The sequence below is a fragment of the Thalassophryne amazonica genome, chromosome 14, assembly GCF_902500255.1.
Source record: "Thalassophryne amazonica chromosome 14, fThaAma1.1, whole genome shotgun sequence".
Taxonomy (NCBI): Eukaryota; Metazoa; Chordata; class Actinopteri; order Batrachoidiformes; family Batrachoididae; genus Thalassophryne; species Thalassophryne amazonica.
Window position 1 is genome coordinate 84,783,651 of NC_047116.1, and position 25,320 is coordinate 84,808,970.

General features: G+C 41.4%; 2 protein-coding genes across 2 annotated transcripts in view; both read right to left on the reverse strand.

Moving 5' to 3' along the window:
- Window positions 1-2,969: 2,969 nt before the first annotated feature.
- Window positions 2,970-4,855, reverse strand: LOC117524309 (piggyBac transposable element-derived protein 3-like). Its single transcript, XM_034186073.1, has 2 exons — window positions 3,754-4,855; window positions 2,970-3,694 (listed from the first exon to the last, which is right to left on the reverse strand). The coding sequence occupies exons 1-2, from the start codon at window positions 4,853-4,855 to the stop codon at window positions 2,970-2,972; spliced, it is 1,827 nt and encodes a 608-aa protein (XP_034041964.1).
- Window positions 4,856-15,258: 10,403 nt separating this feature from the next.
- Window positions 15,259-25,320, reverse strand: part of LOC117524675 (ribosomal RNA processing protein 1 homolog B-like) — a 33,341-nt gene continuing 23,279 nt past the window's right edge. Inside the window, 7 exon segments of the mRNA XM_034186489.1 lie at window positions 15,259-15,563; window positions 19,169-19,220; window positions 20,847-21,020; window positions 21,139-22,493; window positions 23,723-23,860; window positions 23,959-23,978; window positions 24,106-24,203. Coding sequence (XP_034042380.1) covers window positions 15,349-15,563; window positions 19,169-19,220; window positions 20,847-21,020; window positions 21,139-22,493; window positions 23,723-23,860; window positions 23,959-23,978; window positions 24,106-24,203 — 2,052 coding nt within the window. The 3' untranslated portion in view covers window positions 15,259-15,348.

Genomic DNA, 25,320 nt, shown 5'->3' on the forward strand with positions numbered 1-25,320 from the left:
CATTCATGCATACATGGATGATTTGACCACTCTGACCACGACCGTGGCATGTACAAAACACTTGCTGGGAAAACTTCAGGTCAACATTAAATGGGCACGGATGAAGTTTAAACCCAGTAAATCCAGAAGCATATCCATCATCAAAGGAAAACTTGTGGACCAGAGGTTTCACATCAAGGAGACACCCATTCCGCTGGTCTCAGAACTGCCTGTGAAGAGCCTGGGACGCTGGTACAATGCCAGCCTCAAAGACTCTGACCAGGCTGACCAGCTGAGGAAAGAAACCATCAAAGGCCTGGCCAGCATAGATAAAACCTTGCTTCCTGGGAAATTAAAATTGTGGTGCCTACAGTTTGGTCTGCTGCCGCGCCTGATGTGGCCCCTGACGGTATATGAGATCCCCATGACCAAAGTTGAGAAGCTTGAGAGGACAGTCAGTTCATACATCAAGAAGTGGCTTGGCCTCCCACGGTGCCTCAGTAACATCAACTTATTTGGACATGGTGCCCTGGATTTGCCCATCTCTAGCCTCACAGAGAAGTTCAAATGCACCAAAGTGAGGCTAAACATGACCCTGACCGACTCCCATGATGACCGGATTCAATTGGCCGCTCCCAGACTGGCAACTAGGAGGAAATGGATCCCGTCTGAGGCCATAGAGTAAGCAAAATCTGCTCTCAGGCATGGAGACATCGTAGGCCAGGTGCAGCATGGAAGAGGTGGGGTTGGGCTCAGAAAAAGCCGACCCACGTGGCACAAAGCAACACCAAACCAGAAGAGAAAGTTGGTCGTGGCCGAGGTGCGGCACCAAGAGGAGGCAGACAGACGCACAAAGGCAGTTTTGCAGTCCAAACAGGGCCAGTGGACTAGCTGGGAATGCCTGGAACAAAGAAAGCTCAGCTGGAGGGATCTCTGGGAAATGGAAGGGAGCCAAATCAGCTTCATCGTCAGAGCCACCTATGACGTTCTTCCAACATCCACAAACCTCACCCAGTGGTTTGGTGAAGATCCCTCTTGTGTGCTCTGTCAAACCCCTGCAACTCTGAGGCACATCCTCACAGGCTGTAAAACCAGCTTAGCCCAGGGCCGCTATACCTTGAGACACAACCAGGTGCTACGACAGCTGGCCATCTCTTTGGAAAGAAGGAGAACCAGCACCAACGCCCTCCCTCCGTCAGTGCCTGGACGCATATCCATCACAACATTTGTAAGTGAAGTGTGAAGCGTTTACCCCTCTAGCCCTAACCCCTCACCAAGTGCTGATTAGTTAAGGGATTGTACTACCTAGTCCTATAAGCTCAACTGTATTGCATTATAATGAATGCCACCAGATTTTAAAATTGTTAATAGCTGTTTTTATTGTTATGTTATGATTTGTTATGATGTGTCATTATATACAATCATGTATACAAATATTTTACACAATAAAATGAATTATGAATTAGTAATTAGTAATTATGTTATATAGAAGCAGTGGTGGGCACAGCTAACGAAAAGGTTATCTTCACTAACTGAAAAGTTTATTTTTATAATGAAACACTGATAAACTGAAAAACAAAATTTAACGGAAGCTACAGCTATCCACTACTTTTAGTATTGACTCCGGTAGGCTGCTAACAAGCAAGTTTTGAGCTTAAGCACCTCAGACACTTCAGAGTAGATACAAAGGCAATCACAAACCCAACACAAACAATTCAGTGTTTCCCAGAATGCACCACGGTCCAGCAGAGTTCCGCTGTCTCACAGCGCATCTACACAATGGCAAAGCGAGGATGTGGATGGCTCCGCTTCAGAAAGTTCACGAGCGATTATGATGATGACACGTCCTCTCAAGTGGAGAGGGTTATCTAGAGGAAGTGTAGCACCTGTGATAAACTTCTGCCGTGTGCTGATGTTGTCTTGTTGTCCACGCTTCATGAGGTGGTTTCCACGGTGCCCTAAACCGGAACTCTGCTGAAACAATCTCTCGTGTGAATCACGGACCGACAGACAGCGCAAGATTTCACAACTGCGAAACACCGAATGCGTCAGAGCTCCTGTCTTTATGCGCCCTGCCCACTGCTGTAAGGAAGAGTCACTGCAGAGGTTTGTGCACCTGTGGATATTCATCAATGAATGAGTGTTGTCTACAGAAACACCTGTGTAGAGGTCAGTACAGTCAGAAGGTGGACAAGGAGTTTGAAGGGCAAAAATCCAGTCAGTCTTCATGTCTAGGCCCATAGCGAGCACCCTACAACAGCCTCAGATGCACAGCATCAAGCAAGGGTGCAATTTAGAACTAGAAACTGGGGGGACAAAGTGTGAGGCCCGCAGGGCCGAAGCCCATAGGCCGGGGTTCTGGGGACTGCTTTAGGCCCCCAGAAGCCAACGGTTTCTAGATAAGCTCAAATGCATTCTGAGCATCCAGAACAGTAATTTTAATGTTTTGAGAAGACCATAAAGTGGACACCATTTGACTTATGCAATTTGAAACTGTGGATATAAGTACTTTATTCTGAGAATAGCCAGCATTGATTTTATTAACATCCTGGTGTAAATAAGTTATCACCACATGTGTAGAACTCAAAAAGAATGATAGGTTGAGTTTTCATTAAAAAAACAACTGCAATGTGGTAAAATGTATTCATAAATATGAAAGAACAGGCCCTTTACAGGGCACCCATTGAAATACTTTGAAATTCAAAAATTCAACACCACACTGTTATTGAAGGCCATAACCAAACTTTATTTCTGTTATTACATTTGAAAAAAAAAAATTAAAATTCTTTAGAAATTTGAGGTCAACGAAGTTACCGTATTTGGTTCCTTGCCCATAAGTGGTAAATAAAAATCCAATAACTGTATATATAAAAAACAAGAAAAACACATGTAGGGGGAATACAACATGTAGGTTTGAACATTAGAACATCACTTTTAGACTATAACATTCCTGCTGCAATAGAAACATGTCAACTTGTGCTTAGACACCACTATGCTAGTTTGTCATGGTATCTAATAAAGCAGTTACGCTCACTGTTCATGCAAAGGTGAACCTTGCAGACCCTGCAGACCACATTTGACCTGATAATGTTGCCTTTGCTGCTGCAGTACTTGCATGTTTGACATTTTGCATGTACAGGGGCATGGAAGAGGGACAGATCAAAGCGCACAGCCTCGTTTGGCGTGTGGCTGCGGTGTCCCCGGACAGGTCTAGGGACATCAACAGTGGTGGTCAGGCTGTCAACAGATGAAGATGAACTTCTTCTGGAGCTAGATGAGTAATGTGTCTGGCTGCTGGCACCCCTGAACACCTGGATTCTGAAATCTTTCAGAGACTGGCTTCCCACTCCAAGGGTCTTACAGTCTCGCCTGTATACAACCCATGCATTTGTGAGACTGATATCAAGGACGTACGCAAACAGACGCAAATACCACCTCTTGGACTTCATGGGGGTGCGGTAGAGGTGTACAAGCATGTCACTTTTATCAATGCCCCCCATGTTAGCATTATAACTCTTGATGACAGCTGGACAGCTCACAGGCTCCTTCATCTTGGTCTCACTGCAGTACCTGATGACTGAGGACATTGGCTCCACCCCCATGTCTGTTGACAGCAGAGTGACCGTTTTGTTGTCCTTCCACCTGATGGCCAGTATTCCATCATCACTGGTAACGTAGTCACAAGTACCACGAGGGACAACCTTTTTATCCATCTCTTTGATGGACTTGAGTGGAGGCTTTCTGATTCTATTGTCCCTGGCTGTCCCTGTGTACCTGCAATTGTGGACTCGGGGTACCGCACTAGCTCCAGGCTGGTGAAAATGTTGTCAGCAAAAATGGCTGTGGTGGTGGGGGACGACATGGTACTGGCCAGGACAGCGACAATCTGGCTGGTGGCACCCAAGACTTTTTGTTCATTCGTCAGGAGTACATCATGGGCATCCAAGGTGGTCTTGCCCTGGTATAGCACAATGTCATGGATGAAGCCATCCTCAGAGGCCCTAACAAACAACTTAAATCCCCATTTGTCTGGCTTATTTTTAATATATTGCCTCAGGTTGCCAGCTGTCTTCCCTTTGTAGGCAACCATCACCTCATCTACAGACTGTTTGGGGGTCTGTGGCTCACGTCTGAAGTCAGTAGTGAGGAAGCTGAACAGTGGCCGGACTTTGAAGAAACGGTCACAGGTATCAGTAATCTGAGTGTTGTCATTGAAGTGGACAACCCTTCTCAGCAGTCTGAACCTCTTTGATGACATAAGGTTGGCAACTTGAGGAACCCTGGTCTCCATGGCCCAGTAATCTTCAATAGATGGGAGCTGAACTACACCCATATATATTAGGATGGCCAGAAATGTCATTACTTCATTCTCATTGGTGGTGAAAGTGGTGTTCATATCCTTCTGAGCAGCATATAGATTGGTTTGGTATGTGATATGACTAATCATCTGGGCATCAAAGTATCTTCTAAAGTACTGAAAAGGCATATCAATGTATTCAGGGGGGATGTGCTGGTATTCAGGAAGGGCTGTGTTGTTCAGGTCAACTTTGTGCCAAGTGGTTGGCCTAGCTGCAGACTTACTGGATTTGCTTTGCTTCTGGGCTTGTGGTGCTTGCTGCACATTATCATCATCATCACCATCACGGTCCTCACTGAAACTGTCACTACCACTGTCCTGGAGAACTTCCACTGGAGGTTGAATGCACTTCTTCTTGGCACAGGGGCCAGTGTCATTTGGGCCTGGAAAGTCCTGGTTGTGGGTGAGTGGGACATAATCAGGGTCTGCCACTTCGTCATCTTCCTCCTTCTCATCATCATCACTGATGGCAGGGTGGGCAGGCATGACAACCGTCTCCCTCCTTTTCTCATAAAACATTCTAGCAGAGATTGCCTAAAAATTACACACAATATAACAACTCTTACAGAGCACAAACTGGCCAAAATCATCTGTGGGTGATTCTTAGACTACGGGCACTTATTATGTCCTTTGATCATATTGTATGAAAAACAGAAAAAAGGGGAAATTTCACCCTTTTATAGTTATCTTTACAATGAAAGTGTGTTAAGAAATTTGTTCTAGTAGTCTATGATGACTTTTTCACCTTTTTTCAGCATCATTATATGCAAATATTGCCGTTTTGTGCTTGTCCCACACCCAGACTTTTGATCTTCAATGATAAAAATGAATGGTAAAGAAACGTTTTTTCTAATGTTTTAAAATATCTCTGAATAAAATATCAGTAAAATAATCAAAACATAATTGGGGTATTCAATGTCATACAACTGTTGTGATTTTTTTTAAACAAAATGTAGTTGTCCCACACTATTGCCATAATTTCCACCACAACACTGTAATGTCCCTTTAAACAGTTTGTATGAAAGATTGTTTGGGTAGTTTCTATGGAGATAAACAGTGACATCAGAGCACATGTATATAGCGCCAAATCACAACAAACAGTTGCCCCAACGCGCTTTATATTGTAAGGCAATGGTGTGGTGGAAATTACATTTACAAGGCCAATAGTGCCCGTAGTTAAAGAATCACCCCTGTATCATTTCTAAAAATTGGCCAAAATGAACTCTGAGTCACTGTATAGTGTTTTCAAAACTTATACTTAAAACCTAACTCAATTTCCTTAGATTTATTGCTTTCTTGTCAAGAAAACTGTGTAATTATAAATTCTACAGTGTATCGGGCATATGTTTAAAAATAGACAAAGGTAATTAACACTAATTTTTAAGAGAACCGGGCATATGATCAAAAATGGTGTCCACATTTTTCATGCTGTAATTTCACTAATTTCACCAAGTACTCCACAAACAACACACGTCATAACATAGCACAACTTAACAATAAAATATGTGAGTTTCATCAACTTACCATAATTAGTTTTGTTGGTCTGTACAGAAATGTACAGTTAGGCGAGCCACATGGGTGCCTTTTTTGGCCTTCAGAAAAAAGAGAAAGTTGGAGACACCCCAGGTCTCACCTGATTGGTCAAATTTCACAGTGGAGGGACTTTTGACATTGGCTGATCCCTTCTGATTGGCTGAATGAGGACCATTAGTTTCTCAGCCTTACTCAGGTATAGGAGGGGGGCCAAATGCAAAGTGTGCGGAAATTACCAAAAATAGTCATTTGCCCGATAAAGGGCAAGTGACTATTTACTGTATTTACTATTTACTGCATACTGTATTTTTTTTCTCAAGATTTGTTTTTGCATAAGTTTGAAAAAAACAACAGATCATACGTTTAGGATAAATTACTTACCATGAATTTAATTTTCGAAGTGGCACTAATGACAACACTCATACTGAACATATACTCAACAAAAATATAAACGCAACACTTTTGGTTTTGCTCCCATTTTGTATGACATGAACTCAAAGATCTAAAACTTTTTCCACATACACAATATCACCATTTCCCTCAAATATTGTTCACAAGCCAGTCGAAATCTGTGATAGTGAGCACTTCTCCATTGCTGAGATAATCCATCCCACCTCACAGGTGTGCCATATCAAGATGCTGATTAGACACCATGATTAGTGCACAGGTGTGCCTTAGACTGCCCACAATAAAAGGCCACTCTGAAAGGTGCAGTTTTGTTTTATTGGGGGGGGATACCAGTCAGTATCTGGTGTGACCACCATTTGCCTCATGCAGTACAACACATCTCCTTCGCATCATCCGTGAAGAGAACACCTCTCCAACGTGCCAAATGCCAGCGAATGTGAGCATTTGCCCACTCAAGTCGGTTACGACGACGAACTGGAGTCAGGTCGAGACCCCAATGAGGACGACGAGCATGCAGATGAGCTTCCCTGAGACGGTTTCTGACAGTTTGTGCAGAAATTCTTTGGTTATGCAAACCGATTGTTTCAGCAGCTGTCTGAGTGGCTGGTCTCAGACGATCTTGGAGGTGAACATGCTGGATGTGGAGGTCCTGGGCTGGTGTGGTTACATGTGGTCTGCGGTTGTGAGGCTGGTTGGATGTACTGCCAAATTCTCTGAAACGACTTTGGAGACGGCTTATGGTAGAGACATGAACATTCAATACACGAGCAACAGCTCTGGTTGACATTCCTGCTGTCAGCATGCCAATTGCACGCTCCCTCAAATCTTGCGACATCTGTGGCATTGTGCTGTGTGATAAAACTGCACCTTTCAGAGTGGCCTTTTATTGTGGGCAGTCTAAGGCACACCTGTGCACTAATCATGGTGTCTAATCAGCATCTTGATATGGCACACCTGTGAGGTGGGATGGATTATCTCAGCAAAGGACAAGTGCTCACTATCACAGATTTAGACTGGTTTGTGAACAATATTTGAGAGAAATGGTGATATTGTGTATGTGGAAAAAGTTTTAGATCTTTGAGTTCATCTCATACAAAATGGGAGCAAAACCAAAAGTGTTGCGTTTATATTTTTGTTGAGTGTAATTTCGCTTGCATAGACTGATTTTGGAGATCAAGCAATAATTGCAGATGGGCTTTCTGAGGTCCCAGATAGCTTTTCTGATTTCCTTTTCTAACTTTCAGAATTTAGTAAATTAGCATATGGTCAATTGATACTTATGTGTAGACACTGGTCCCTAGAGGCAACTATTTTTGGTTTCAAATCTGGGCAAATGCAGTCCCAGAAAATTCCGAATGTGGAAAAACAAGAAACAGGTGTTATAAACAAGTCAATGCTGCTAAAAATACAAACTTGCAGAAACAAAGATACTATTCTGACATGGTTTTGCACATAAGACTGACATGGTTTGCACGAGACTGGCATAGCATGTTTCAAGTACACACATATATGTCAGAAGGTGGGGGGGCATACCATATTCTGTCCCCCCTGGTTGAAAAGGTGGGGGGGACATGTCCCCCCATCCCCCACCAAATTGCGCCCATGGCATCAAGTGCGGGTGCGAAGACATAGTCCTCATAGAATTTTTGGAACAGAGCAACACTGTCAGCTGTGACTGACATGTGGACAATTTGCAAAGAATATGTGCATGTTTGAAGCAGATTTATCCTGGAAAAGATGCAGCATAACTGTTGTGCTGCCTTGGTGCTTGCTCTGCTCCCCCTCCCTTCCTGTTCCTCCAGGTGCTGTGTCATAGAGCTGATCCTGCACACCTGCCTGCAGTCATCACCCCAGTCTAGAAACAGCTTTGCCTGCGTGGTACCTGGCCTCCGCTTGTCTCTATGATGAATGATACTGATTCCTTATCCTCTGGTTTCTCGTTAACCTTGTTTTCTCTGTGTCCTCAGCATTCCTGTTTGCAGTCAGCTCTGTCATGGCCTTCTGGTTCAGTCCTCTTACACCATCTGGTTTGGGAACTACTCACTCCAGCTTTGGTTCACGACAGCGTCTCCTTCTTCCAGTGTCATCCTTCTTGGATCTTGTACATTTATCAATTCCAATTTGTTTGCAAAATAAAATGTTAAATTTTCTTATTCAGTTTCTTATTTGGTTCTCTGCATTTTGGGTCCTTAACCTCTGTCTTTGGTTTAACCACAACAGACGTTTCGCAGGGCTGGACTGGGACAAAAATTCAGCCCTTGACTTTATGGTCCAGACTGGCCCACATTACAATCGGTGTGCAGATATTGTGCCAAATCCCTAAACATTTATATGAAAATATGTTCATCCACACCATGCTGGCGCACACTTATGATCATCTGCGCCACCACCAATCTCCTCCTGCTCCTGTACCACATCCATGGTAGCAGGAGCCTCACTGTAAGCAGGCCTTGGTGTCAACAATGAAGGCAGCGAGTCTCCATAATAATAAAGTTGTTTTAATCTGTCATCAAGTCAAACACTGTGAAACTGTAAGTAAAATAAAAACAAAGTTATAAACACAAATGTAATGCCAGTGCAAACAAATTTTATGTTTTATAGTGCAATACACATACAGAACATATTGTAGCGGGATGAAAGTCCCGGGTCCCAATTGAAAAGATGTACCCGCTAGCTTGGCTAACGGGGAGTTACCCTTTGGCTGACCTGGTAGAGGAACGGTCTTTTGTGTGAGCCGCGTGGGTTCGATCCCCACCGTCGTCCCAGCCACGAAGGTCCTGCTGCTTCAAGCTGGCGTCACGAACAGGATGTGGATCACAGAGTATGCTAACATGCACCTGTGACTTCGGGACGAAGTCAAAAATGGTGGGGAGATGTGTAGCGGGATGAAAGTCCCGGGTCCCAATTGAAAAGACGTTCCCGCTAGCTTGGCTAATGGGGAGTTCCCCTTTGGCTGACCTGGTAGAGAAACGGTCTTTTGTGCGAGCCGCGTGGGTTCGATCCCCCCACCGTCATCCCGGCCACGAAGGTCCTGCTGCTTCAATATTAACTGATTCAATCAACTCAATATTTATACAGATACACAAAGCAAGAAAAATATTAAATAACCTTCCATGGTACTAGAGAATAGAGTGCCACAAATAGTAAGAAGTAGCATTTTACAACAACAATAATGTGGTTATAACCCACAGTCTGAGCGTACATACCTCGTTCCACTCACCAAGGGCAAAAAACTGCTCAGATGTGTCAAGCTTCTCTTGTAACATCAACATTACTTGTGAATGTGCACTTCTTTGCCAAACAGGACTTCACACTGATGCACTAAACAAAAATAAGTCACATGTTCCTTCACAGTGACGGTGTGTATTAACATCATATTTTGTAACTATGTAATGACCAAAGCCAAACATCAACATACCATGCTGACAGAGGCAGATGCAAACGAGGTGTGTGAGAAAACCTCTGGGGGATTTAACTTTCAGTTTCTCCGCATTGCTCATCATTAAAGGTGATTGGGATTCCTGCCCTCTGTAGCCTATCATTGGGCCACAATTGGGTCATTCTTTTAACAGACAAGCCACTGGGCTGATGCTGTGTCTGCAGGCTGCAGCTGAGCTCTGTGGGCTTGGCTGGTGCATGTCTCTCTCCTTGGCCCGGGACACTTATTACGTCAAGGCGCCACAAAACAAAAAAAACGGCCAGCCATCAGCCTAATTATGGATAAGCCCACCGGGAAAAATCCCATTTCTCCTAATAGCCAATCCACATCTGGTTTCTGGCCACCACGTGGACTCAGTGGGAGCAAACCTCATCTACTGTATAAGGCCCTCAGCTCGCAGGGAACCTTATTAGATCAACAGCAACAGCAACTCGTGACATTATCTGAACAACAGCAGTCGCTTGCCACCCAGATATCTCAGGTATGCACACAGTTTTCAGTCGTCAATGAATAATTATCTCCTAATTTAGCGACATCCACTGCACCTGCCGCTCCGTCCAGCTCCACTCCACTTGCACCGCCACCTGTACCAGTTCATTTATAATGGATATAATGAAGAGTTTGGTGCAGACCTGCTCTATATGAACGTGCCCTGAGATGCCAGATGAATCAGCACTACATTAATAAAACTAACCTGTATTGATCAAAAGACTTTGTAAAAAAGGGGAGATTTGTGCTGAGAATTATGACCATTTGTAAAATATGTTTTTGTGTCAGAAGCAGGAGCCAGTAGTGACGAGGGATCACTGCTGTCAGGATGGGAAAAACAGGTCAGCTGTTGTAACAGAGTGTTTGCCATTGAAAATATCTTAATTTGTAAGTCAAAATGTGTTTTTCATATCAAATGTGCTCCAGCCTTACAGATTATTTTTTATTGTGATACAGGTGCAGGTGAGTCTAGGGAAACTAGTGGAAGTGTAAAAGGGAGAGCAGAGTCCACCCAGGGACTGATTACAGGGGCAGCAGCTCAGCAGCAGAAGTCTGAACCTCAAGTTAGGAAGGAGACAGATGAAAATGAGTCTGTCGATAGTTTGGATGACTTTGCTCACGCTCAGTCACAGGATATACAGTAGTGTTCAGAATAATAGTAGTGCTATGTGACTAAAAAGATTAATCCAGGTTTTGAGTATATTTCGTCTTGTTACTGGGGAAACAAGGTACCAGTAGATTCAGTAGATTCTCACAAATCCAACAAGACCAAGCATTCATGATATGCACACTCTTAAGGCTATGAAATTGGGCTATTAGTAAAAAAAAAAAAAAAAAAAAAAGCAGAACAGGGGGTGTTCACAATAATAGTAGTGTGGCATTCAGTCAGTGAGTTTGTCAATTTTGTGGAACAAACAGGTGTGAATCAGATGTCCCCTATTTAAGGATGAAGCCAGCAAGCCAACCCAATTGTGATGCACGTATCTCCTTCACAACTGGGTTTTTAAAAGGAATAGTTTACATCATCTGTTATGTCTAATTATGACATTATAGGGGTCACATACAGTAGTGTTCAGAATAATAGTAGTGCTATGTGACTTAAAAGATTAATCCAGGTTTTGAGTATACGTATTTCTTATTGGTACATGGGAAACAAGGTACCAGTAGATTCTCACAAATCCAACAAGACCAAGCATTCATGATATGCACACTCTTAAGGCTATGAAATTGGGCTATTAGTAAAAAAAAAAGTAGAAAAGGGGGTGTTCACAATAATAGTAGTGTGGCATTCAGTCAGTGAGTTCGGCAATTTTGTGGAACAAACACGGGACACCTGATTCACACCTATTTGATGAAGCCAGCACCTGTTGAACATGCTTTTCTCTATGAAAGCCTGAGGAAAATGGGACGTTCAAGACATTGTTCAGAAGAACAGCGTAGTTTGATTAAAAAGTTGATTGGAGAGGGGAAAACTTATACGCAGGTGCAAAAAATTATAGGCTGTTCTGCTACAATGATCTCCAATGCTTTAAAATGGACAAAAAAAAAAGAGACGCGTCAAGAAAATGGAAAACAACCATCAAAATGGATAGAAGAATAACCAGAATGGCAAAGGCTCACCCATTGATCAGCTCCAGGATGATCAAAGACAGTCTGGAGTTACCTGTAAGTGCTGTGACAGTTAGAAGACGCCAGTGTGAAGCTACTTTATTTGCAAGAATCCCCCGCAAAGTCCCTCTGTTAAATAAAAGACATGTGCAGAAGAGGTTACAATTTGCCAAAGCACACATCAACTGGCCTAAAGAGAAATGGAGGAATATTTTGTGGACTGATGAGAGTAAAATTGATCTTTTTGGGTCCAAGGGCCGCAGACAGTTTGTGAGACGACCCCCAAACTCTGAATTCAAGCCACAGTTCACAGTGAAGACAGTGAAGCATGGTGGTGCAAGCATCATGATATGGGCATGTTTCTCCTACTATGGTGTTGGGCCTATATATCGCATACCAGGTATCATGGATCAGTTTGGATATGTCAAAATACTTGAAGAGGTCATGTTGCCTTATGCTGAAGAGGACATGCCCTTGAAATGGGTGTTTCAACAAGACAATGACCCCAAGCATACTAGTAAACCAGCAAAATCTTGGTTCCAAACCAACAAAATTAATGCCTCGCAGATGTGAAGAAATCATGAAAAACTGTGGTTATACAACTAAATACTAGTTTAGTGATTCACAGGATTGCTAAAAAAAGCAGTTTGAACATAATAGTTTTGAGTTTGTAGCGCCAACAGCAGATATTATTGTGAACACCCCCTTTTCTACTTTTTTTTACTAATAGCCCAATTTCATAGCCTGAAGAGTGTGCATATCATGAATGCTTGGTCTTGTTGGATTTGTGAGAATCTACTGAAACTACTGGTAACTTGTTGCCCATGTAACAATAAGAAATATACTCAAAACCTAGATTAATCTTTTTAGTCACATAGCACTACTATTATTCTGAACAGTACTGTATGTTTTTAAGAATGATTCATGGTTCTCATGATTCATTCAAAGAGTGCAATGCTGAAAAAGTTCTCAACCACTTTGTTACGTATCTCACAACAATCACCCTAAATGAAACCACGTGTAGAAATGTGGTTGTTCGAGAGTAGTTGTGTCCAAACTACTTGTATTCCAGAAAGGGCTGAGAGGGTGCAGGTTTTTTTTTTGCAACCACTGGCCCCAGCAGGTGATTTCACTAATGAATTCATCCCACCTGTTCAAAGGGATGTTAATCACATCACATCACATCACATGACAGATATAATTATTATCAAACATAAGGTGTCTTTAATCATAACGGCCCCATGCCGCATTTATACAAACTCCAAGAAGCTTTTGGAGCTGCTGGTGCAGACTGCAGAGAATTTGCTTCCAATCGGAATGAATATTTCCTTGGTGATACATGTGAGGGCCACAGGCTCAGTCTGAACAGACTTCTGAAACTTCTTTTGGTTGTGTTTAACAGAATTAAATGTGTTTCATCCTGGTTGAAGAACAACAAAAGTTTCACAGGAAAGAGCACCTTTATTACACCTGGAACAACCAAACGGTTTCACACGCTGTGTGGTCTCGTTCTCTCCCTCTGCTCTCAGGCAGACATCCCTTCATATACACATGGCAGCCGACCGCTCTCTGTAAGTGTGGATGCTTCATCACACCCACAGACTAATCAAACCGTAAGTCTGTTTTAACACACCTTTCAGGAAAATAACTCTAACTCGTGAATCAATTTGAAAATTTGTTTCATGCTGAATGCAATAATGATGTGCTCAGTTTGCACAAGGGGCTGATTCTGGTTTCAACCAGCTCTCCCTAAACCCTTCTGAATTCTGAAAATGAGATCATGTCTTTAAAATTTCTTACAAAGGAGGATTCAATGTCAACAGGTAGTATTTTGGGTCCCGAAAACAAATATTAGGAAACACTGTTCTAGATTAATCTTGAACAGAGTACCCACTTCAAGAACACAACAAATGAAGGGGTTATACTGTACACCTCACATTGTAATTGCTCTATAACCTAACAGGTCTGCAGTTAATTTTTCCACATGTAGCTTGCAGGGACATAATGGGAAAATAAATGGTTTGTGTAAAATAAAACGAGCCCCATCGATTTAGTCTCCTACTTTGTGACACTTACTCTTCTGTTAAATCTCCCCTTAGACACACACATAAATACCTCAGAGTATTCACAAGGTGTCTCTGAGGTAATTCCCCGTCTGTGAGCACTATAGCCAGCAATCTGATGTGAGATTTTGAATTCATAAGATTGGTTTCATTGTATACATATTTAATGGGATTGCTGTTGAAATGATAACTAAGAGGCAACAAGATCCATCCATCTTCTATATCCACTTACTCCATTTATGGGTCATGGGGGTGTCTTGAGCCTATCCCAGCAGTCTTGGGAGTGTGAGGCAGGGTAGACCTTTGACAGGATGCCAGTCTAACACAGGGTCACATATAGACAGACACACTCAGGAAACAATAGAAAAATGTTTTTTTCTGTTCTGAGGAAACTACAAAGCCAGACTCCAACTGCATGTTGAGCTCTTAAAATGGTTTTAACTACACTGTTTTCCAAGTCTCTTAAAATCAGTAAATCATTTTACTTGGCACACTTAAGTACTTATTAAATCTGCAAAAATGACATACTTGTGTAATTTTCTGTGGTGCATCAGCATGCATGTTTCTTCCCTTAGTTCAGCATGAAGATCCGCATTGGTTCAAGCTGATTTTGACATCTGCCTACAAACAGATTTGACAGACTGCTTGTTCTCCTCAATTATTGATGGACACGAGCTTTCTGACTTCTCAATAAAAGTCTTATTTACTGTAAATTCTCAGTGTGTAATGGTAACATACAAAATCAGGTTCAAGGTCACTGTGCAGCTCAACTGACGGTTAATTTCACTCAAGATGTCCTCTAAAAGATACAAAACAAAACCTGCATAGAATAAAATTTGTGGAATATCACTTAAACTTTTTCAATAACTGGTACAAGGTTGTTCAATTTTTAATCATTTAGCTTTCAGGTTTTATGCTGCATTTTGTATTACATTAAAAACAAACCTCAATGTGGCAAATGTAATTCGTTATTGAAGATGTTCTTTTTCTAAATGGCACATAACCCCGTTTGGTAGTGTTTTGGTTTCAGGTTTTGCTTTATTTGGTTTATTATTTATATTTATTCAAAGTGTGCCATTAACTGTATCCTACTTTATGCACATTCATGATATACAAACTTACATTAACGGGACATTTTACTAAATATTCTGAATACACACAATTTGAGCATTTTCTTTTATTTCTGAACATACTTTGTTTTGTACCCAAAATTCAGGGATGCTCATAATTCTGAGCAGAACCGTACAGAAAAATTGTGAACCAAAAGCATCATGCTGAGCTTCATACTGGAAAAAATGAATGTATTTAATAAAACAGCTCACTTAAGAAAGCAAAGGGAACACTGATATCGGAAACATAGAATAAATATTTCTGTAAATCTTAAAGAACAATTTATTTTTAAATGGGTCCATTAAAAGGAGTTTAACTGACGAACTGATCAGAGCTCACGAGTCTGTAACCACAAAGAGTCTTTAGAAGAAGTCTGCTGCAGTGGGTCGCTGCTTCATGGTGCTTTTGGGGGTGCTGGGTGTCCTCTTCCTGGTATTTGGGGTCTTTTTGACTTTGGTGGGAAATGGTGTGGGCGGAGACTTTAAAACCCCAAACTTGGGCTTCTGCTGAGGGTCAAAGGGCACTCGTGATGATCCATCTGGACTCACAAGCAAGCTGCGATCGCTCTTCTTAAACTCTGCAACCACAACAAAAACAGCCAATGAGGCAAAATTTACATCTGTTAAGAAGTATTAGACCATGAACCTGAAGCCACCTTTGACCAGTTGGTACCACTAAAGGTGACAACACTTACAAAACCAGCCTCAGTATACTACAGCCTACACAAAAACGTTACACACAACGCAACAGTATTGTTTGTACTGCGTGCAAATATATAACTGAACCAGTGCAAATTTACAAAAAGCTGTCATACAATTTTCTAACATTAACAAATAAGAGATGGACAGTTCATATGCACAAGTCAAAGTGTGGCTCTGGATCATCAAAACCAGACCCTTTGGAGGCCACCTCAGACACACACACACACAGCTTGAATTTTGTGATGCAGACAGGAGATCAGCTGATGGTTATTGCCTGATTCTGATCCAGTCCCCTCAGAGTGCCTGAGACAAGTCTTGCAACTTGGATGGTTCTGGATCACACCTCACGCAATGATCCCGAATAACTCAAAGGCATTGAGATCTTGAGAATGTGGAGTCCATTCAAGTCACAAAATATTATTTTGACTCAACAGCAACCTAACTGAAGAGATGTTCACATTAAAAACTATTGCAACCTGGTTCTGTTAGATTTGCAATCCAGCTGATCAACAGGTCTTTCTCACGTTGATCTCATTGTACCACAGCCAAATATTATGTCAAAACAATGCCACGTGATATTTAAACACAGTATTGCCCTTAATTATAGGGAAAAATTTGGCAATGATAGTTTGTAATTCTACTCCAACTTGTTCGAGTGGCAAAAAAAAAAAAAAAAAAATCTACTTGTGCAATCAAGTGAAAAGAGCTTTAGAATAAACTGAACACAATCAAATTTTATTGCCTTAAGGTTATTTGCATCGTGGCATGAACAAAAATCATTATCAGTTTTTGAGCAAAAAGTATTTGATATTTTTGGGTGTTGCATTAGAGGTTTGGGGCAGTGTGTGATAACGTTTCTAGGCAGATCAGGAAATGCCCCAATCATAATAATGGAATCTTTATAATAAAAAAAAATAAAAAATCCAAAAAGTGTAGTTTGGACTATGTATTGCTGAATGTTAGAGTTATGGGGTGAAAAAAAGCAAAAATTGTGCAAAGTCCATTTGAGTTTTTACAGAGCTCAAGAGTTAATGCTGCTCCATTTTGCAGGATGAATAAATGGAACAGGTTTGACTGTGTTGAATGGTTGGTATCCAAAGTTATGGTTAAACATGGTGAACAACCATTGGATTATTCGGCATACAGTAGTGTTCAGAATAATAGTAGTGCTATGGGACTAAAAAGATTAATCCAGGTTTTGAGTATATTTCTTATTGTTACATGGGAAACAAGGTACCAGTAGATTCAGTAGATTCTCACAAATCTAACAAGACCAAGCATTCATGATATGCACACTCTTAAGGCTATGAAACTGGGCTATTAGTAAAAAAAAAAGTAGAAGGGGGGTGTTCACAATAATAGTAGCATCTGCTGTTGACGCTACAAACTCAAAACAATTATGTTCAAACTGCTTTTTTAGCAATCCTGTGAATCACTAAACTAGTCGGGTCATTGTCTTGTTGAAACACCCATTTCAAGGGCATGTCCCCTTCAGCACAAGGCAACATGACCTCTTCCAGTATTCTGACATATCCAAACTGATCCATGATACCTGATATGCGAAATATAGGCCCAACACCACAGTAGGAGAAACATGCCCATATCATGATGCTTGCGCCACCATGCTTCACTGTCTTCACTATGAACTGTGGCTTGAATTCAGAGTTTGGGGGTCGTCTCACAAACTGTCTGCGGCCCTTGGACCCAAAAAGATCAATTTTACTCTCATCAGTCCACAAAATATTCCTCCATTTCTCTTTAGGCCAGTTGATGTGTGCTTTGGCAAATTGTAACCTCTTCTGCACATGTCTTATTTAACAGAGGGACTTTGCGGGGGATTCTTGCAAATAAATTAGCTTCACACAAGCGTCTTCTAATTGTCACAGCACTTACAGGTAACTCCAGACTGTCTTTGATCATCCTGGAGCTGATCAATGGGTGAGCCTTTGCCATTCTGGTTATTCTTCTATCCATTTTGATGGTTGTTTTCCGTTTTTCTTCCATCACTGTAGATGAACAGCCTATAATTTTTTGCACCTGTGTATAAGTTTTCCCCTCTCCAATCAACTTTTTAATCAAACTACGCTGTTCTTCTGAACAATGTCTTGAACGTCCCATTTTCCTCAGGCTTTCAAAGAGAAAAGCATGTTCAACAGGTGCTGGCTTCATCCTTAAATAGGTGTGAATCAGGTGTCCCCTGTTTGTTCCACAAAATTGACAAACTCACTGACTGAATGCCACACTACTATTATTGTGAACACCCCCTTTTCTACTTTTTTTTTTACTAATAGCCCAATTTCATAGCCTTAAGAGTGTGCATATCATGAATGCTTGGTCTTGTTGGATTTGTGAGAATATACTAGTACCTTGTTTCCCATGTAACAATAAGAAATATACTCAAAACCTGGATTAATCTTTTTAGTCACATAGCACTACTATTATTCTGAACACTACTGCATGTGACCTCTATAATGTCATAATTAGACATAACAGATGATGTAAACTATTCCTTTTAAAAACCCAATTGTGATGCACGTATCTCCTGAAAGGATATGTATCACAATACTTTAGTGCCAATTCAATACTCGTCACACTGCTTGAGAAATGCAATTCTACAAACACTGCAATTTGATAGTGGCTGGTTTTGCTTGAAAATGAGAACAGTTAATACATTTCTAAAGGTACACATATACCTCATGTGCATTTCATTATAAAATGATTGATTAAGTCAGGCAATCATATTTATAAAAAACAAAAAATGCCCATCACATTTGTGAGTGCACCCACCCACCCCCACACACACACACACACACACACACACACACACACCCTGCAGAACCACACTGCATATCTGGTAATTAAGTAATTACAGGGTGCTCCAGAAACTGCATAAAAGGAATGAGTATTTTGAAAATGAGTAGGTGGTGGCAGCATGACAAATCTGCGTGTGAGAGATATTCTCACGGAAAATTTTGACAAAAAGGATGCTTTTAGGTGCCATCTGGTGCTCTTTTGTTGTCTTTATGTGCAAATTATTTTCAAAGCACCAATGATAAGCATATAACTGGGTTTCGTTTCAACACTCCTTTGCTGTATTTTTCTCCTGTGATGGACTTCTGCCGTGCCCTGATGTTGTCTTGTTGTCCATACTTTACAAGGTGTGTTTACATTGTGCCCTAAACTGGAACTCTGCTGAAACAGAACTCTTGTGTACGTCACAGGCCACGAAACAACGAATGCTCAAGTGTCCCAACTTTCTTTTTTTTCTGGTATGTGTTGAAGGCCTTAATGTGGGAGCGGATGTGTCTTCACAAATGAGATGAAGTTGAAAAGGGAAAACATTAAATAGCTTTGGTTTATACTGTCTGCAATGAAATAAAAGGCAAAGTAAACATAGGAAACCACTCTATTTTTTATTGCGTGTTTGTGGCTTTTTGTTTTTTGCACTTTCCATTCCATCCCAATGTTTTCTGTTTCTTACCAGCTGTTTTACTGAGACCAAAGGTCACTTTCTTGGATTCAGATTTGGGAGTCTGAAAAAATAAAGAAAGAAAAAGTGAAAGGTAGCACAACAGCAACATTACCATAAGACTCACTGGCAGGGCTTCATATTAATAGACACTGGAATTACTGGGAAATATGAGGTGCATGTAAAAAGTGTCCAATGTTATTTTATCCCACGGAAATAAATGCAGCATGAGAGCTGTCATTTGGTGGAGAGGTACAGGGATCCTTCTTGTGCATGCGTTAATTTTTTCTAGTCCGCAGAACACGTCAGTCATGAGCAGTCAGCCTTAGAGTGCATATACTGCGCCTCCGTCTGATTTTCATGACTGAATGACTCGAGGCCATCCACAAGCTGAAATGACAAAGTGATTGACAGAATACAGACTTTGGTCATGGATGGCTGCCATGTCACCATACAAGAACTTGTGGAGGATGTGGGGATTAGCACAGGTTCCATTTTGCCAAAATTCATGCCAAAGCAGCTGACAGCGGAGGTGAAGCAAATGCGTCTGGAAGTCCCAGAGTCACTCATTCTGCTCAGCTGATTCAGGCTTTCCTAACCAAAGACAGAGCTCGTGTGATTCGTCAAGATCCAAACTCTCTCACACACACTTCTCCCAGCGGTTTTGCCATTGATAGAAGCATTTCTGGAAGTCTGCTTTGGCATAGTGTCCACCTGGGCCATCATGCTCTGCATGAAGACTTCTCGCGACACAGAGTTCCTTTTAGTGTCATTTTAAACAGCCAAAAATCAGAGAGCCACATCAGGAGAGTAGGAAGTCTGATGAATTAGAGGAATGTTGTGTTTGGCCAGGAAAGCCTGAAAGAGCTCTCTGCGTCCCCTGTCAAAAGTCTCCGCCTCAACACATCCTCTCATGTTAAAACCTGACAGTGGCGCACTACATGTCCGTACTCTAAGGCTAACTAATTGTGACTGCTGTGTGCTGCGGACTACAAAAAATTCAAGCATGATCAAGAACGTTCCCTACACCTCTCCACCAAATAACTCCCACTCTTCATTTGTTTCAGTGGGATAAAATAAGGTTGCATACTTTTTGCAAATCCTCATACAACTGACAAAAATTTGTTTCATAAAATAAACAGAGCAATGTTGGATGTCAAACCAGTAAAGACAAATAAATTATAATACCCGTCTCTGTGCTAACCCAAATTGGTTATATTTAATGGGGCTGACATTTTTCAGGTGAGTTAGCATACAAAATGCCTACATTCAACACTGATAGATTTTGGCTGTTAGAGGTGTCGCATTTTACCCCAACCTTGACTTTGAAATGAATCTACAAAATACACATTCCGAAAGTGTTTGCTAGCTCCTTTCATAAATTTTGGAACTGATACTACTGATCTTTTAACAATTCTGCAACCATCTGAAAGGTTGGTTTGATGCTGCTGCTGCTCATCAAGTTGAGAATACAAAAGAAAATTATTCAGCATTAATTTCATTTTTAAAAGAGAGACATGATGAATCGCACTTCATAAATTGCACTGCAAACGCTGACTGGACATAGTGACAGTGCTGGCTATCTGCTGAGAACTCCTGCATTCTCACAGTGAATCGTCCATCCGCTTTGGGGTCTCTGAGCTTATGGAAAAATTTGTTTCTCAAACCCATTGCACAAAAGAGGACTCACCACCTTTTTCTTCTTAACAGATGACGGGGTGCTGCTACTCCCTTTGCTCCTGCAGAACAGCGGTGTTGGGACTGTGGCTTTGTTCTGAAAGGAGATGAACTCAGATGATGACCCTGCAGACTTTGGTGATTTAAGATTCCTCAGTGGTGTGGAAGGTCTTCCACCACTCTGGTGCTGCAAATTAATTGACAAATATTTGTACATATTTTTGCTTATTCACCGAGCACGGTGTAAGAAGACTAAACTGAAGTGACAGTTAGGAGGTATGGTCTTATCGAGGTGTTGTACTCACACTGGCCACTTTTGCCTTCTTTGTTACGGTCTCTCCTCCAAGACTGTTGGTCGATGCAGCCTCAATCTCATCAGCCTCAAACTCAAACACCACTGGGATCTTCCTCTTCTTTTTCTTGGCTTTTTCCACACAGGGAGACACCAATTCAGGACTATCATCCATAATTGGCATCTCTTCTACAACACAAACCACATCTGAATGGACCTCATTCCTCTGAGGTATCGCTATTTTTAACTTCTTCCTCTGCTTCTTCATGAGTGTTGTCACAATGACCTCAGCTTCAACCACGTGGGGCTCGAAAGCTGTAATTGCTTCATTTTGGGTTCTCTTCATCATTGATACAGTATTTGTATCTGCGACACGTGCATCTTCAGGTACTGGTTCACAATTCTCCACCTTTTGATACAGTTTGACCTGCCTGCTCCTCTTCTTCATTTTTATTTTAACTGGTGTATCATGGGATGTTTCTTCCCTAAATGGTGCGATCTCTACTTCAGTACATCCTACCTCAGCATTCAGGGTATTACCACCCTTCGAGTTCTTTTTCTTGCTCTTTTTCTTTGCCAGAGTTGTTGGAGTCATCTCTGTCTGGTGGGAGGTTGTTCCATCTCCTAACATCAAGCCTTTTAAATTTTGTCCATTAACTTGAGTTTCCATCTCAAGTCCCACAGTTTTGTGATTGGCCTCCAAAACTAGTTTTGTGCTTTTCCTCCCTGATGACATCATATCAACCACAACAGGTGGATCAACTTGTGAGCTTTCATCACTTACTGATATGATCTCAGTTTCTGTGCTTCCTTGTTCTACCTCGACAAGTTTAGAAACTTCACCCCCCTGGACCTTACAGGAGTTGTTATTAGTCTTCTTTTGTGGTTTTATGTTGCCAGATACAGTGCTGGTTTTGAGGAGCAAGCGGGACTTTTTCGAGAAGGTTACTTCTGCTGATTCCTCACAAGTTGTTGGCATGAGTTTGGCTTCCGATCCTGCTCCATGTACCTGCAATTCAACTTGTTTGGTCTCAGATTTCTTGCCCTTTTTCCTTCTTTTATGCTTCAACACTGTAACATCAGATGAGGTGGCGGGTTGTGCTTCATTTTCCATCACTTCTGAACACTTCTGCTCTGCCGAGGTTTCCACCACTTTTTCAGAGTCCTTAATTACAACTGAAGCAACAATTTCTTCTTGTTTCGACTCGGCAGCCTTTTCCGCACTACCTTTGCCTCCATGCGGTCCCCTTCTCTTCTTCGTCTTCCTTTTCTTTTTCACCTTATCTGTTTTTGGTTTTGCTGGTTCACTGTCACCATCTGCTGAATCTTTGTGTTGCACAGCAACTTTGGATGATTCTTTCATCTTCCCTGGAGCAGTACAAACATATTCAATTACAGTTAAGAACCACTTGCACTCAAACACTATACACACAAAAATGTATGATGGCAACATTCACTAAACAACAAACAACTGTGTGAAGCCACCTGAACAGCTTATAGTGGCTTTATGCTGTGATCGTAAAATACATTCATTATTCTTATCCAATGACAGGTGTGTGTGTGTGTGTGTACACACACATCTGTCAGTCATCAGCAAACAGAAAAAATAACATCACCCATTTTTTAACTGCAGATTTTGTTATGAGACATCACAGGTGCATCTCAAAGAATTTAAATATGGTATGAAAAAGTTTAATATTTTTTGTCATTTCAGAAAAGTGAAAGTTTTATATATTGTGGACTCCTCACATATTAAAATGTTTGAAGCAATTTTTTGTTATTTTAACTCTTATAATTATGGCTTGCAGGTCCAAAAAATAAATGAATAAATAAATAAAAACAAAACATTTTAAAAATTCATCCTTCCACTCATTCATAATAAATAAATCCAATCTCTAAATATTTGAATATTTCCTTTCAGGTTTGAGTAACTCACAATTTATGCAGTACAAATACCGTGACTCTCTCAGGCTGGTTCAGTAATACACCTACAATCATGGAGAAGACTATTGACTTGACAGCTGTCCAGAAGACACTCACTGACACCATCCATTGCTAAAAGGGCTGGCTGCTCAGAGAGTGTTTTATGAAAGTATATTCATGGAAAGTTGACTGAAAGAGCCTGGTAGGGGGGAAAAATGCACAAGCAACAGGGATGACCACAGCCTTGACAAGACTGTCAAGCAAAACTGATTCAAGACGTTGGAGGAGCTTCACAAGGAGTGGACTGAGGCTGGAGTCAGTGCATCAAAAGCTACCACCAGAAGTGTCAAGGAAATGGGCTACAAGTGTCACATTCCTAGCGTCAAATCACTCCTGAAATGAGGTGTTAGAGGTATCTTACATGGACTAAGGAGCCACCGGGTCAATAGTCCATCCCCGCATAGAGCAGACCGTGTGTTTTTTTTTTAAATAGACAAACACACTGCTTTGCTTTAAATGCACAGTAAGTCTATTTCAGATGATCAACGTGGACCATCTTTCTCTTAAAAGGCTTTATTTTACTCTATGTGTCACGTTGGAAAGCGGTAGCTATCGTTACTAATTTGATTAGCTGTTATGCTGCTATTTGAAAGAAGAGTGTCAATTTAAGATACCTTTCTTCTTTGCTGCTGGAACCCCCTCCTCTTTCTTTGAGAGACCTTTTCTCCTTTTCAAGTGCTTCCTGCTCCCAAACATGTCATCATCTTCATCTGTGGAAACCTCCTCTGGATACTCATTCTGAGGAAAAATGCCTGGGGAAAAAAAAAAACAGGCACACAAAGTTCAAAACAACATCTTATTGTGTATGTTTTTGATTGAAAGAAAAACCTTTTATGGTCAATACTCTTACCTTTACTGAGGTTCCGCAGACTAAAAAAAACAAAAAAAAAACCAAAGTAAACAGGACAAAATGTTACTTCAGATTTAAGTACGACTGCATATTCAAACAACTTGTTAGGAGGAAGAATTGACAGATACACTGAGAGGCACTACTTACACTCTGACAAATTTGTAGAGTGTCTGCCTGTTATGGCTGGGTGTGCTGCTCCGACTGGCTAACTCAAATAGTTTGTCTGCCAAAGCACCATAGTCGAACTGGGGGCACAAAACACAGTAATCATTCAATGCTCTGGCATCTGTCATATAGAAAAACCTGTATAGTGACGACTCAAAAATACCTTCATCTACCAGAAAAAATATTACTCTGAAAAATTCAGATACATCAGCGAGAAAAGTCCCTCATTTTGCTGCTAAAGCAGCATCTCTGTTCGTGACCTTCAGTGCTACCGCGACTAGATCCAAGTGCAGCATGTGACACTGGGGATCATTTTATACTGTTGGGCAGAAATGAAAATGGAAAGTGTTGTTGCGCTGTCATGTCTGAGTAGCAGAGAAATCAGAGACAGTACCACTGGACTGGCAAATTTGGGCAGTGGTTCAGATCTTTAAAAAAAGTAAAACAAAGGGAAGCAGAGACTGTTACACTTCTCGGCCTTTCAGAGAGAGTCTATGTCAGGGTGCTAGAGAGAAGACTAAGACCAACAGTCGAACCTCAGATTCAGGAGGAGCAATGCAGGCTCTGTCCTAGCCATGGAATGGTGGACCATCTCTTCACCCTTTCACAGATATTACAGGGGGCTTGGGTGCATGCATCATGAGTCTAGAGAGATTCAGAATAAGGCTGCTACAGTTTTGACTAGAACTACGAAATACAAGCATATTACTCCACGGTTTTGGTGACAACATATAATATACGTCCTTATCTTTAAAGAACTGTTTCAGCCTTATGTGCCGAGTGCTGAGTTATGGGGTATTCCTCGGTAAGTGAGTAAGTGATTTAATTTTTTCTTGGTGCGTTCTAACATTGCAGAATAGTCACTTTCAATTGAAATTTTCAGCAAAATTCACTTCTTTCAGCCATTTATGATTTATACAAGGTCTCATTTCATTCATTTGCACTCACTCTAGTAAGTCCCTTCGGCTGCTCCCTTGTTTGCACTTGGGGTCGCCACAGCAAATCCAAGGTGGATCTGCATGTAGATTTGGCACAGGTTTTACGCTGGATGCACTTCCTGACGCAACTCCACATTACATGGAGAAATGTGGCAGGGGTGGGATTTGAACCCAGAACCTTCCGAACTGAAACCAAGCGCATTAACCACTTGGCCACCACCCCTGCTATTCATTTGCACTCACTCTGCTTATGTTTTAT

Bases quoted from the DNA above. Each gene is read 5' to 3' on its own strand.
- LOC117524309 (XM_034186073.1), bottom strand. From the start codon at position 4,855: ATGTTTTATGAGAAAAGGAGGGAGACGGTTGTCATGCCTGCCCACCCT. The intron at 3,695-3,753 runs GTACACAGGGAC...AGTCCATCAAAG, and splicing joins CCCCGAGTCCACAATTGCAG to AGATGGATAAAAAGGTTGTC.